Source organism: Apteryx rowi, unplaced genomic scaffold, assembly GCF_003343035.1.
Source record: "Apteryx rowi isolate R43461 unplaced genomic scaffold, aptRow1 scaffold_428, whole genome shotgun sequence".
Taxonomy (NCBI): Eukaryota; Metazoa; Chordata; class Aves; order Apterygiformes; family Apterygidae; genus Apteryx; species Apteryx rowi.
Window position 1 is genome coordinate 140,552 of NW_020450681.1, and position 15,378 is coordinate 155,929.

Below are 15,378 nucleotides of genomic sequence, written 5' to 3' on the forward strand. Positions count from 1 at the left end.
GAACAGGAAGCCTGCCAGGGTCTGTAGGGCTGATAGATGACCAAGGTATAGAAGGAACACAGAGAAAATGAGGCCGTATCAGAAAAACTAAGCAATTTGTCTTTTTGCAGCTCTGTTCACCAGCAAGGGGGTAGAGAGGGTCTAATGCCTTTTTTCAACCACCCAAAGTATACATCTCAAGCCTACGTGTCAGCAGAAGAGGTACAGGACAACCAAAAACATGATGAAAAGAAGCAACTGCCTCTACCAGACGGGACACAATCCGGTGCACAAGCCTCTCATTTCCAATTCACCCAATACTGGAGAGTTTGGAAGGCAGCTTAATGTGATGTTAATTTTTTTAATGAGTGTTTCTCCCTGTGAACTTTGCAGCTGCTGGGCAAATCAGTAGAAATTATTACAAAAAAATTAAGTGAATTGATACTGTTGATAGCCTGCTTGGTTTTCTAAGAGCCTTTGCATAAGGCTCCTCTCTATCGACTCCAAGAAATTAAGCTGCTATGAAAGGTAAGAGAAAGGGTCCTCATGCAGAAAACAGAAAGACATGAAACGGAGGGTAACAGTAAATGGTCTGGTTTTACAGTAGAAGTTCACCAGGGAGACCCACAGGGGCCTGTGCTGAGGTCTACACTGTTCATAGACTGAAATGAGCCATAAACAGAGGATAACGAGAAGGGGATCAAGTTTGTTGCTAACAATTATTCAGAGAAGTAAAAACAATGGTTGAACATGAAGAACTGCAGGAAGACACCAGAGGCTAACATAAGGGCAATGAAAARGCAAATGACCTTCAACAGAGCGATACACATGAAGATACATGAAGATAAGCCAAGGTTCACAGTAAAATGACAGACTCCAAATGACTATTCCCAATTCTCCATCTCAAAAAAAGACACAGGAGAAACTGGAAGAGGCTTGAGGAAGGGCAAAAGCCATCAACTGACTGCCACAGAAGGAACAGCCAAATGCACTAAGCTTCTTTGAGCCAGGGAAGAAACGACAGTAGATGACGACAAATGACACAGAGGAGATGTAGGGGAAGACGCAACGAACAGTGTTTCCCTGTTCAAGAGCTGCAAGGCTCAAACGTAACCTAAAAGGGAAAAAGGAGGAGGGAGGAAAACAGGAAGGAAGGAGCTCTTTACACCTAAATAGCCAAGCTGTGGAGCACTTTGCAAAAAAGAGAAAAAAAAATAAAGAAAAAAGAAACTGGACAAGGGCTATTAAGGACACCATCCCTTATTCAGGAAGTTTCTGGATTATAGAGCACCAAGTTATCACTCTGTGCTTGTCCCAATTTCTTCTCTCATTTAGACCTTCACTATTGCCCAGTGTCTTGGAAGACATTAAGTCAGTCAGGTGGACCAGAATGGACCTTCTTGCATGCTTAGCTTCACAATCAGTTTGTCGAGATTGACACTACCCGGAACTTTCCACTATTTGAAGTTTTAGGAATTCATGTACCGTCTATCACTGCACTTGATCCTTTGAAATTATAAGATCAATTGAAAACAATCGGAATTTAGAGAGACTGAGAGAACGAGCCTGTGATGTTGAGAAGCATTACAGGAACAATTAACATTTGTACAGGTCTAGCTTTCTTCTCCAAATTGCCTAATAGTAAGACCCACTTCTGGGTTTTGGTTTTTTGGTTTTTCTTCTCCAGGAACATAAAATTTTGCCACAAATATTCATAGCAAAAACGTTTGCCAGTATTCTTCCTGGTTTGTCTGGCTTTCACCAGGACAACCAAGCAGACAGCAGCAGAGCAGATATGCAGTACACAAACTAGGACACTAGTATTTAGGGCACAGCAGCCCCTTAGAGCTTATCCACACGGAGCCCGTGTGCAACATGCACTAAAGGGGAGCAATGAAGCATTAACGGAGGCTGAAAGATGGGAGCTGTTCCCATAACATATCAGCACACACATTTTAACTCTTTAGGATCATCTTTGATCTGCACAGAACTTTATAGGACCTGGACAGAACAACTGCAGACAACAAAAGCAAATTATGAAATGAAATCGGGTTCTCTGCTTTAATCCAGAGTAGAAGAGGCTAGCTGAGATAGCTCAGATTTCTCACAGTAGTTCTTGATGGGATAAAGGCTCATTGAAGAAGGTATTTTAGCTACTGGTATAGGACAACGGCAAAGACGGGAGAGGGGAAAAAATATAATTATAATAAGAATGTTATGGGTCAATATTTTCAAGGCTATATTGATTTAAACTAGAAATTAGCAAGCCAGGGAGATGCATCAGTCCCTCCATAAACATTATTTATAGCTGCATTCCTCATTTCCCTTCCAGGCTGCGCGAACGGTTTTCTGACAATGCCACCCCCTACTGAGGACTACTGCAATTGGCAGTTTTTGGGKTTTTTTTTTTATATTCCTATGCTGCGAAGGGACTCCTGAAGGTAACGACTCAAACAGCAAATTTTTTTTTATTTTATTTTTCCTTTTATAGCCTCCCGCATGCTTTATGAAATTCAGTGCTCTCCTCCGACCACACAGTACTCCCTTCCCTCTCCCTTACGGAAACACTCCACCTTAGCAGAGATGGGACCTGAACAGAAATTGAACTCCTTCCTCGGAGATTAAGTCTGAGACAGCTCTAGAAGCTGGACCTTTTCCCACGCTGCCCCACTGCAGAGGATTTAAGGCTCCATCCCCCCAGGCTTCACTCTTCCCGATCATTAGTACCACCTAAGGGAAATAATTTGCATTAAAATGCAGTAACCCTGACTAGGTTTCCTGAAAATACTTGATTTCAGGCAAGTCTACCCAGGACATGCTATTCCTAACATGTCTGCTGCTTAAGCACATAAAATTTAGGTTAATACGGAAAGCAAAATTCCCCATTTCCCCCTCCTTCAGCTGAAATGCATGTGGCAGCTGGGGAGACAGGTATGCGGCAGCTAAAGGGCATTTAAGGAAAACCACAGCCAGAAGAAAAACTAGCTATTTTATTTCCATCCTATGCTCTACTCAGACAAGCCAGATCCAGACCTATTGTTTATATTCAGCCTCCCCAGAGGCAGTTTTTAGCACGTATCTTACACAATCCTGCTAATTTTGTATTTCTGACCTACATACAATATTGTACTGGGGAAGGGAGGTGGGGAAATGACAGGATCCTAAAGGCTTCGTTTCAAACAATATCCTCAATAAAGAGGCATCAAGATAATAAAGGCCTTTATCTGATTATTCAGCGTGAAAGATTCTCATATTAATCAGCCTGGTGACCATGTTTTCAATATGCTGCCAAGCGATGAATAAAGCCTTTTAATTTGTACCTAGTACCGAAAACAAAGCAAGGCAAAAGGGCCTGGAAGATCACAGGTACGGTTTAAGACGAACACGCTTTGCAGCCAGCGACGATGAAAAAAATCACAGCGCTGCAATAAAGCAGAAGCGCGAATAATTTCGCTGTCATTATATATTACAGCAGTCTGGGAAGCAAGTCACGTGAATTGAAACCCGGCGCCTATTGGTTATAAATGACATCATGATATGTCAAAAGACACAAGCTCCTGCTTCTTTTATGCTTGGAATAAAAACTGATCTCGCATTGGGCATACTTTAGCTCCCTCTGCTGATGGCGAGGCTTTAGGAAACGCATTCCCCCAAACCCAGACCAGATGGCCTATTTCTGCAGCTTAAAAGCCACTAGGCTCCTAAGTGTTGAATTTCATAGCCTGCAGCAATGATCTCAACCCCAGCCACCCTTCAAATCTTTTTCCTCATTCCAGTAAGTCCAAACAATAGAAAAGGCATCACGCGGGACGGGAAGGAAGTTCTGAGGATACCGAGGAGCAAGTTACCTTTCTGCTGGAGAAGTGAGCGTGCTTCCCTAGCTTGTTATTGAGAGCCTCGAGGAACATCTCATCCGTAACCTTCCCGACGTTCATGCACGCATCGTCCAGGATGGCGATGATGCCTTTGTGCTGCTGCTCCACCAGGTCAACGATGATCTGATTGTTAAAGTAATCGATCTGCGAAACACAGAAGAACGGGTATATCTGTGACTTTGGCGAGTGGAAGAGAAGTAGGTGGACAGGAGTATACCAGTGTTGGCCACTGCTTGGTGAATAGTTTTATTATTTGTCTGACAGGAGTGTTAGGCCCCACCACGCACAGGTGAAGCAACCAGCTTGCAATAGGCAGGTCACTAACTAAAAATTAAGCAGGCAGCTATTGCAGAGATACTCTTCTACCACTAAACAGCAGAAAAGTTGATCTTTTACATACCTCACGTTAATCTCAAGACTTCTCCTAAAACTCAGCTGCCACAGAATTCACTTTAAAATAGCTTAAAATTCAACTGCACACAGAAAACTGGGGGAAAATAAGAAAAGCATGAAATCCAATAGAGGACAATTCGTTTACTAAACACCAATAACTTTTTTTCACATGGTGACACAAAAATAGAGGTCAAGCGCTCTCCAACTCTTTCCTATAAAAAATGGTAACACCCTTTCCTAGGGTGGGTTCCTCCACGATTAGGTTTGAGCTCCTGGGTAAGTTATCATAAATGATTCTACACCCGTGAAAATGGGAAACTCATTAATTCACTGTAAATGGAGGATCAAAACTCTTAATATCAATATAACCTGAGCCAATATCTTATTAAAATCTATCTTATCCCTGGCATTATTAAAGGAACTTAAATGTCAAAACTGTCAGGTTTTTTTTCCATTTGAATATCTACAACTAGACAAAACAGATTAGCATTTTGATTAGAAACTCAGTCACAGAGATGCCAAAAGATGTTTTAGCTCAGACCTGGAATCCCCTGTTTTCCAAAACCATGGCAAATATAAAAATGTTATCAGATGATCAGTCAGCTTCTTCCACAGTCTGACATCCAGACAGCAAGCCTGATAGCACAGCCGGCATCGACACAGATGTCCTGTTGACTTGGACAGGAGCTTACATGGGGAGCAACTTTAAATCTGGGACTTCTGCTGGTACACTGACCTCAGACCAAGCTCTCCCTCCCCTGCCAACTCACTCACATGCTTCCAGGGAATTCCCTCGCGCTGGTACTCTTCCTGTTCTTGCTTTAGAACCAGCTGAATAAAGAGCTGCTGTAGCTTTTCATTGCAGTAATTAATGCAGAATTGCTCAAAACTGTAAAAAATAAAAAGAAGAAGAAGAAGAAAAAAGGCAATGAGTTTTCTCACGTGGGAAAGGAGGAGGCTCAGCACTGTGCTTTAGCAATGGGGCTCACCTGTTATTGTCAAATATTTCAAAGCCATAGATATCCAGGACCCCAATGACTGTGTTTTTCCCATGTATTGTATTGTCATAGTTCTTCACTTCAATCACGTCATTGATGTGTGTCACAATCCAACAAAAGAGGCGCTCATATATTGCCTGCCAGGAAACAAATACTGAGGAATTTTGCCTGCATCCCTCTGTTCTTTCCGGTACGTGCAACACAGTATTACAAAGCTTAATTCAAGATGCTGCCCGCAGTAAAGAAAAAAAAACACAGATGAAATTCTACTAAAAGCGAACAGCTACTGACAAAAAGAAAATATCCCATAAAAATGTTTCTTTTGCTTCCAAAATACATATACACAAAGTCTAAATCTTAATGAGGTCACTAGGTATGGTGCTTCCCCCATTTGATTCCAGTTGGCTTTTCAGCTGGCTGATAACTTCCACACCTGGAAATTATTTAACTGTATAGATGAGCAAGTGACAGTTCAAACAGTTATAGAAACCTGACAACTGAGCCCAATAGCAGTAAAATAATACTATTCACCTTTCAAAAAGAAAATGACTATCAGTATAAGTATCTTCAAAGTCTGTAGGTTCCAAAAGCACTCTGAAGCTATGGAAATACATAATCTTATAAAAAAAAGTCAAGTTAAAAATCAAGGATCCTTCGTAACTTCATCCATTCTTCCCTTAGCATTTGATTTCTTAGCTATAGAACACAGGAGCACATATTCAGAAATAAATTAGCATGAAGTAGGGAATTTCCACGTCTCAGCAAACACTATACTCATTAATCCACCCAGGAATCCTATCAGTAGCTGAGCATTGAAGAACGTACAATTATGAAGGCGTTTCAAAATTTAGTGCCTTCTTCAGGCTTCGTCATTCTTTGATGCACCAAGTACAACTCAACCAAACACCCAAAAGCTAAAGAAATGCATCTGAGCTACCGCCACATACAAAATCAGATGCGGAGAAAGCAAATATAAACTCACTTTTGCAAAGGCATCTCTGCCATAGGTGGCTTCTTGCTCGGTATGCTGTTTGTCAATGACATCCCGACCTGTAGCTACAGTTCGGAACAGGAGAGCCTTCTCCACCATGTCAGATTTGGTTGACAGCAAGTCTGCAATGACCGACACAACCTTGCCATTTTCTATTAGAGGCGTATCACCATCCACAGAAAACTTCAAGTTCCCCTGCGATAAATAGCAAGAAACTAGATTTAGATTTCTCAGTCTGTTATTAACATCAGCCAGTAAACCCCGAGTTCATCCAGACTTCAGTGTGCTCTTCAAGCCGTTAAAATCTCTTAACAAATTAGAAGGGTGAAGCTTGCATACCCACATACCCACGAAGCTCCCACTTCAGTGGAAGCAACAAAGCCTGACTCAAAGAAAAGCATCCCTTCTCAAGGTTCAGCTGAGTATATCAAACATTTCTGGAGGTTTAATCAAGTACCAGCTCAAGGTCTAGAGTCTAGCGATGGGAACTAACAGAAAGTATACAAATTCTAGATGTAGCTTTTCATCTTTAATGCAGTTTGCCAAAAGAGTCCTAGGCTGGAGTTCTTCTTATAAAGCTCTTGCCCACAAAGGTAATATGAATATTCCAAGGAAGCTGACAAGTCAGCACCACTAATAAGACTTGACTGACAGTATAATACCACGGTAGCATTGCTACTGAACACCTGCGATCCCAGAATTAAGTGCCAATACCACTGCACCATCTGCAGCAGTGGTCTCGTATTCAGCCTGCACGGCCTCCCGCTGCTCTGCCTCCGTTCCCTTCCTCCACGCTGCGGCAGTACTACCCCAAGGAGGGGAAAGAATCRGAGGAGAGATACGGTTTTCTTTTGCCTTCTTGTCCCTGCCCACCTACGGTGCTTTTCTCCTCAAGGAGACATCAGAATGGAGCTACAGTGACAGTGCACAGGGGAGGAGGGCCTGCAGGTCCCCTCAGCACGCAGAGAACAGGAGGGTCCCTGTATCCCGCTGTACTCAAGTCCCCACCATGACGTGAAGTGCCATCCCTCCAGTAAAATCACAGCGGTGAGGGAAGAGCGTGAGGGAAATGGAGACAGAGGAATAGTGAGGCGAGAGCTCCCTACCCACTAGCTGCCAAAACCCAAGCAATTGCTTTTCAGAAGACTGGTAGAGTCCAGAACTTCGTGGTACGGCTGTTTTGGGATGTGGAATACGAGGAATTTAATGTTATCTTCCACCAATACTGCAGTGCTCTATTTCACCAAGGAATTTCACTCACCACTGGGAGTTTTAAACCGTATACACTTTCCCAGCCTAACAAACTTAGACCTGCTGGAAGTACAAGTATACCGTTTGACCACTCCTGAAGAAGAGCCTACTCCAACCGGTGGGCAGAGAACTTACCAAGTGAAGAATGGCTGCCACAATTTTGTAGACAGTCTGAATCTCCTCTTGCTTGAAGCCTATCACTTTCATGGCGTCAGCTACTGCTTTGAACTCTGCACCGTCGTTGTTGGAACACTGAGGAGAAAGAGATGAGTTTGGGACAAAAGGTTCTTCATGGAACATCTGTCACCGGTAATGGGTCAAGCTGGCCAAAATACCTCTGCTTGCATTTATTAACAACGACAATGTATTTCCTACTGCAGAGGATTGCTTTTCATAAATAGGAACAAGTGGACTATGCACAAGTAAACATACGCTTGTCTTCTAGGTCCAGAATCTCCATTAAAAATAGCAGATAGGTGTTACCTTTCCACACTCACTCCAGTCTCAGCTTCTGCTGTTTCAGTAGGAGTTTTAAGTATTTAAAGATGCATTTACAATTAAGACAAGTTACCTGCAGCTCACTGACAACACCCTCACCTTTAGCTGTGCTCCAGCACGGATATAGTTGTATGCAGATGCATCTTTCTGAAGATGTAGAGATCGCAACATCTGGTCAGATCCCCCCTGCAGCAGCTGGACAGAGAGTATTTTAAGAAAAGGTGAGCCAAAAAAAGAAAATCCTTCCTTTTTCACAGTGAGTCAATCTTTTACATTAAATAAATTCTGCTCCTTACGCATCTGCCTGACGAGCAAAACCAAAGAGATGAAATTACTGCTAGAGCAGAACCAGCTGGGCTACCTAGAGTCACAAGCATGACGTTCACAAGATACATGGACTGCGCCACTGTAAGGCTCTGAACACAGCCCAGAAAACACAAGCCTGAACCTCTTCATAGACCAGACAAGTTTACATTAATGACGTGCCACAAATGCTTTTTGGCAAGGACAGTGACCTTCTCTGCTACATGCGGAGACTTTCCAATGGGGAAATGGTATGTTTATTAGAAAGGTGCTAACGTGCTACTAYGGTGTACTGAAGAAGTGGAAACAAAACAAAAAAAACCCTACAGTTTTCTCACTACAAGAGCAAGAATAAAGGTTATACTAATAGGCCAACCATTTCCCCCAAAGGACACACAAGGGAAGCACCATACAGTATGGAAGACATTAAAAAGAACAAAAAAAGAACAAAAAAGAAAAAAAGAAAGTGAACTTAGTGTCATAAAATTACTTCCATATGGACAAGAGAGGCCTCAAGACAAAAAAAATACAGGGATTAGACTTATTACAAATAAAGCAGTGAGTCAAAGTCCAATATTCTACCATATTTCTTTAGTTAGCCTCCTTTTAAGTTTACAAACGTGTTAATGTGGGACTGGAAGACAGAAAACAAAATCTTTCCATGCTCCTCCCCCAAAACAGGCCTCTTCAAATAAACGAAGAGCCAAAAGATCGTTCAAGACGCTAMAACGCAGGGAATCCTTTGCAAAATACATGAGAGGGTGAAAGCTTTACGTATTTTGCCTGCCGTGTCCAGGAAACTTGGAAACGAGACATTATTTTCAAGACGTGAATACCAACCTGATAAAAAGAATGAAAGCTTCGTTCCCCCGGCTGCTGCACAATCACACGAGACTGAGGGGAAAAGAAAAAAATACAAGATACGTATTTCTGGATGTGGACAGCCTGCCCCCCAAGCATCTCCCCTCCGAAGCCAATGCAGCAGTTCACTGCTACCAGAACACCACCAAATTAGTATTACCTTACAAGAAGTCTATTACGAACATTATTAGCTAGGCATGATCCTGGAGTTTGAAGCCTCTACGCAAAAAAGACCTGCTTGCGTAACAGCTACAACCTGCTATTTTTAACCGGGAGTCCCATGTGGCAACTACCAAATTGCTTTCACGCGAGAGTCGAGTAAAAAGTCATTTTAGCTGAAGGGTCACGTAAGAGCTGGAAAGGAGAAACGGGACCACGCGACTGCAAACAAATGCTCCACAGGCCACGGTTAGGGCTTTATGGAAACTACTTCTAAAACAGCAGGGCGGGAGGACCAGCAGCACCCAACCGCTGTAAAAATTTAACAGTCTCTTTTAATGCAAGAGCACTGTTTTAGAGAGCAAGGGATAGCTCTGTCTGCAGAGTATTCGTTCGGAACCAGCGTAAGACAGCACGAGAAAAACGGTTAACCGCAGCAGACGGTCAACAAGCAGCCTGTCCTTATTCTATATTGCAAGTTTTAACTATGGAAAGCGACGGCATGTGCGTTCCCACCCCCAGTGCAAAGCCACTGTCTATTGATGGCCTGTGTTAGAATCAAAACCCTCAACTGCTTTGAAAGGGGAAACAAATTTAACCGGCTAGAATTGAGACTATTAAATAAAGGGTCATGATTTAAGTCACTGCAGCTGCGGCCTCACCCCTTCTTTTTTGCATGGAAGTATCACATGTTAAACGTTTGGGGGTTTTTTTGTTTTTTTTTTGTTTTTTTTATAAAACAAAGTGTTTATTCTGAAAATAGACTTCAGGGAAATAAGGGGAGAAGTCAAAAGAAAATTAGCAGATGTTGTCAAACACATAAATTAAAGCCAGACGTCTCTCAAACACGTCATGAGAACTGTTAATAGACCAAGCCCAGTTTCTCTGCGGGGTTTTGCATATTCCAATGTTTTCGGCCACGGCTTGGAACATACAAAAACAAAGTTACTAAGCGATCGCACAAGGCCGTGGCATTATTTTAAAGTAACGCTTCTGAAGCCTACCGTTGCTACTTACAGACCTAGAAATCTCCTTTTACTCACCAGGGAGATGCAGGAACTTATAAAGAAGGAGTTTTGCTAAAGTTAAATTAATCCCAGCTTTTATTCTGGATACAAAGGACACACACCTATATGAACATAAGCTTTTGAGCAACACAGGTCCTTTACACGGCGAGCTCTGAAAGCAGTGCCTGTGCCTTAGCAGCGTTTCAGTTCTTTCACTAATTCTTGCCAAAAATTAAGCTCTAGATTTAAAGTGACTCTGTGCCCTCATACATTACAAACTGAGGGGCTAAGTTTGAAAGGAAAACATTTTAATGACAAAACATTAACATTTTACAAACGTAACTACACAAAAACCTTTTATTCTACGACTGAACGTGGCTTACCTTTTCTAATAAGTAATTATTGATGTGCCCACCTATTGGGTCTCCTTTAAAATCAAAGTTGATATCCATGTATTTTCCAAACCTGCTGGAGTTGTCATTGCGGTTTGTTTTGGCATTGCCAAAGGCCTCTAACACACAATTGGATTTCAGCAATATGTTCTTCACTCTTTAGGACAGATAAAAATAAAAGAGAAGAGAAAAGGATGAATCTAGATTTGTGCATTCAGGTTTCTAATGGAACTCTTTTTTTCAGACACATTTAAAAAAAAAAGACATTAGTAACAGCAAAGATGCTCTTTGATGTGTGTGACATCAGCAATCCCATGGGAAATCAGCTGTGAGCTTTTGGGTAATGCTCCTTAGAGCTGAACAAATGCGAACTGAAGACCAGATCTCCCCACTGAAAGTAGTGTGAATCAAAAATTCACTCCCTCAAAACGCGCACAAGTTTTGAGACCAATTGCTTCAATTCTTCTGCAAATAATCTACGAGTTGTTTTCAGGCTGGGTATTAAATTTGTTTCAGCAGAAAGCCACATTCTGTGTTTCCAAACCTTTTACACTAGGACAGGCACGTTTTGCAATTCAGGAATATGCAAGCCTGACAGGTCACAGAGTATGCTCAATATTTAGCAATATTCAATATTTAGCAATCACTATTTCAAAATTTCTAGAGTAAAAGTAGAATCTGAAGAAAATAAAAGCGCTGTAAACATAGCATGCAACTACTATAAGAGACAGTCCTGTAACATGGTACTACACAGTCTAAGGAAAGAGATCCRGAAACAAAATAATGTCACTTATTTTGCTGCAAAGCCCTTACCTTTCCACCTCAGCTCTCTGACTGGGGTTGGTAATGGCTGCTATGTACTGCATAATATATTTACTGGCCTCAGTTTTCCCAGCCCCGCTTTCACCTAAGGGCAAAAATACAAGAACAGAACAGATCAACTTAAAAATCAAAGCAAATCACTGAACAGTATTCTTAATTCTACTGTGATAACGTTTGGGGGTTTTGCCGTTGTGTTTTAAAGCAATCTTATTTGCCCGTGCTTTGAACACGTTTTAAATCAAGCTAAAACCCTGCCTGGTTGTCGCTACTATGTGAACTTAAAACCAGCTACGGTGCAAGATTTCACAGGTCTGCGAAAAGCCTAGCAAGCAGAGGATCAAAAGAAATATTGTTAGAGGAAAAAGACTGRCATGCAGAGGCTTGGCTAGCAGCAGTGCTGCGAACCGTAATACAAGAGGCTACTGTTCAGCACAACGTCTCGGGTCTCTCGCTTTTCAGGCTGCTGAAGCACGGGAACATCAAGGAAACGAAGTGCCAGGAGCCAGATAGCAACCGTTCATGGTACAAGCACTGCTCCCACTGTTAGGGCCATGACAAGCAATCCGTCTGGCCATCAAAACAGAGAACAAAACATCGAGCAGCCGTCCAAGGCACGAGATGAGCAGTTCTCCAAAAAGAGACGGGGAATGATCTTCATTCACACAGGCAGAGCAGAAAGAGGCCTCGTGTTCAAGTTATCACTTTGCATGCGCAGATTAAGCTAATTACTGCTACCTGCTCTTGAATTGGATAAGAAATGATTGCAAAGGTCTCCACATAAAGATTAAAATGCAAATAARCAGTTTTAAGATGAACGACGTTCTSTCTTTTATAAAAYGTCRCCGTTAGCCAAGTTCTCCTYCTTCTGCCYRGAATTTCACGAAGATCAAGTGCTCATCATGACGGAAAGCTCTTTGGGCTTACCTGATATTACAATACAGGTGTCTTTTGATCGCCTCTTCATGGCTTTATAAGCAGCATCGGCAATCGCRAAAAGGTGAGGAGGCCTCTCGTACAGCTCCCTTCCTTTGTACTGCTCGATCGTGTCGCGCCCGTAGATGTTCAAGTTTTTGTAAGGATTCATAGAAACCACTACTTCCCCAATAAACGTATAAATCCGTCCTTTTTCAAACCTACCCAGGATGAGACAAAAAGAGAGAAAGAAAATGGGTCAAACGTAGTACTGAAGAATAYGTTTTCCAAGCGAGTTGCCCGTTTCATCACAGCAGCTCTTGAATTCGTCATCTTAGTCAAACATTACAACAAAGCTTGACTAAGGATATTATTTGTGACCGGCGCGGTCCTTGGGGCATATCAGCATTTGACTTAGAGACCTGACGTGACAAAGACTAGGAACTAGGGCTAGTTTCAAAACTTACCACTTAAAGGAAGTTTCCTTTATTGTTTCCACTTACAGATGCATGACAGATCCAATTACTGAGACAAAAAAAMCCACGGATTATATTTTTGAGTACAGCAAACTTCTGCAAATTAAGCATGCAGGCTTTCTGCATCACTTCAGATACCAGTTTACAGTAGTATGCTACCGGAAACAAAGCTTTCTAAGACATTATTTCAAGTTAATGTAATTTATTGCTTCGAGAATTAACGATAAGCAAAGATCAAGATGAGTTTATACAATTTGGTTCATAAAGTGGATTAAAGGCAAGTTCTTTTTCTCACATTTAGAGCTGTCCAGGACCCAGGCCAGATGAACAGAAGTTTTGAAGCCACTAACTTAAAGGTCTAATAACATTTGCAAGGGAGGAAAGAGAAGATACAAGCCCAGAAACAAATTACAGCCTTTCAGCTCCAGGAATTAGCTTCCACTCCACCCTTTTCACGAGGAGGCACTTCAATATTATCACTGCTGCTAAACCAAAAGGGAAAACAGCCGAAGAACATGTGAACATAATACTAAACCGCCCCTTTTCTAAACCCCACCTGGCCATTAGTTTTCAGTCTGGAGACACGATAGGCAACAACTTGAAGCTGGCAAACTGACTTTTTGTCCCAAGTTAGAAGACGTTTCCAAAAAGCTTCATATGATAAAGCATTATCTAGTAGAAGAGCACACGAGGAGTTTCAGAATAAGAACTGAAGAACTCGTCGGGTATTTGTTTTTGGAAGGAGAAAGGATGACCACAGATTTAGAGACCAACGTGCAAGCTAGGTAGCTCTGTCACTAAACACCTGTATGCATCCTGTATTTAAAACTTATAACGTTAGATGGCACCACAGCACCTCTGTACATGACAGCCTGGGCCTGCCTAGTCCTTGACGGCTACAGCACAAATCGTAGCATCGTTTTCTCGAAGTTTTTACCACCCTCAAGTGGTGACGGGCACAACGTTTTCTGCTGCTCATCGGAGACTTTGCTGCAGCATCTGGGACGGCTCCGTTTTTAGCAGATGTTGCAAAACTCGAGAAACGTAACCCCACAGCCAACACTCCACCTTCTGCAGGCTATTTTCCCCTCRGCAATTCCAGCTTCCTGCAGAAATACCTCCTCAAAAAGGCAGCAGAATCGCAAAAGGTCCTTTTGTCCCCGTGCGGAGCTTTGACTAAAGGTAGTCCCGAGGTGCACTTCCCAAAACAGTAAGGAGTTTAAAACACAGAGGTATTTTTAAGAGTTGTAAGCTGTCCGAAAGCCACGAAAAAACTTTTTAGAAAAGGTAAGAGCGTCATAATTAGCGGTCCCCACCGAAACGCAGCAGCTCTCGCCCAACCGCTTCAACGGAAACGACGGATAACGCACAGGCAACTTGACAGAGCTTCGACCGCTAAGTAACCGGTACGCGAGCCGGGTACGAAACACAGAATCGCAGCCGATTTCCTAAAAGGCTTCGCCGGGAAACCAAGGCGGTGGCACTCGCGCGTTCAACTCTCGTTTTAATTCTTTAAGGCACGAGGCAGGCTGCAGCCGTGCCGCTGCGAAGGACACCCAACACTCGATACGCGTGCGGGTGCAAGGAGATCTTATAGCAGACTGCTCCTGCGAGGCCAGGAGGCTCTCTAGACACAGAGGAAAGGACTTGGGGGTGGTTTTTTGGCCGTTTGGGGTTTTTTCTGTCGGTTGGGGTTTATATATTCCCCTTCCCAAGTCACCGCGCAGCGGGCACTTCACCACCATACTATTCGATGGCAAAAACACGGCTACGCCAGCACTCGAAGGAGGTTTCAAACCCCGCCGCGCCACCGGACGCGGAGCCGTGGTGCTCACGGCGAACCCACGACGGCGAAGGCCGTTCCTCGGCGCCGAGGAGAAACTAAAAGCGGCGCGGCGCYCCCGAAGCGTCGCGCCAAGCCGCCAGCACGGGGCCCGGTGCTTTGACCTCTTCCTTAAGGCATGAATTATGTAAACCGGCAGCAGCCGAGCCCAGTTTAAGTTTCCTCCCGCGGCAGCTCGCTGCTCCCAGCTCCTTCCGCGAGCGGGGCCGACAGATTTGCCGCCTCCGGGCACATCTCGCCATTCGTTTTTTCCATTTCTTYGTGCCGGCGTTAAAATCACGCCCGAAACAAGCTTTTGCTCCACAGCCCTCACGGAAGATCGAGCCGCTTCCCATCGGGCAGCTCGGCGCTAGGGCAGGCCGAAACCACCGGCGGCGGCGGCTCTTTTCCGAGCTGTGGCGCTTCGGTGCGAGGCCCTCGGTTTTCCTCACCTCGGGAAAACTTAAGGAAAGGCCTAGCGCCCGCAGCCCGAGCTGGGAGGGATACGTGATATTCGCTATTCCTCCGCGGGGCACGGTGGCAAAAGCGGACGACCGAGCGAGGCGGCGCTTACCCGCGAGGCCCTTAAATGGCGTCGCGCGCTCAAGCGAGAGAAAGCGCGTCAACGCGGAGAAGAAA

General features: G+C 43.6%; 1 protein-coding gene across 3 annotated transcripts in view; it reads right to left on the reverse strand.

The window, feature by feature from the left end:
* Positions 1 to 12,657, reverse strand: part of MYO1D (myosin ID) — a 114,093-nt gene extending 101,436 nt beyond the window's left edge. For all 3 annotated transcript variants that reach the window (XM_026076212.1, XM_026076211.1, XM_026076214.1), the window contains exons 1-10: positions 12,454 to 12,657; positions 11,521 to 11,614; positions 10,699 to 10,864; positions 9,129 to 9,182; positions 8,085 to 8,180; positions 7,623 to 7,739; positions 6,228 to 6,431; positions 5,237 to 5,382; positions 5,022 to 5,136; positions 3,828 to 3,998 (exon numbers count right to left, since the gene is read on the reverse strand). In XM_026076212.1, the coding sequence (XP_025931997.1) occupies positions 3,828 to 3,998; positions 5,022 to 5,136; positions 5,237 to 5,382; positions 6,228 to 6,431; positions 7,623 to 7,739; positions 8,085 to 8,180; positions 9,129 to 9,182; positions 10,699 to 10,864; positions 11,521 to 11,614; positions 12,454 to 12,613 (1,323 nt within the window). In that variant the 5' untranslated portion in view covers positions 12,614 to 12,657. The remainder of the gene's footprint in view (positions 1 to 3,827; positions 3,999 to 5,021; positions 5,137 to 5,236; positions 5,383 to 6,227; positions 6,432 to 7,622; positions 7,740 to 8,084; positions 8,181 to 9,128; positions 9,183 to 10,698; positions 10,865 to 11,520; positions 11,615 to 12,453) is intronic.
* Between the last annotated feature and the right edge of the window lie 2,721 nt (positions 12,658 to 15,378).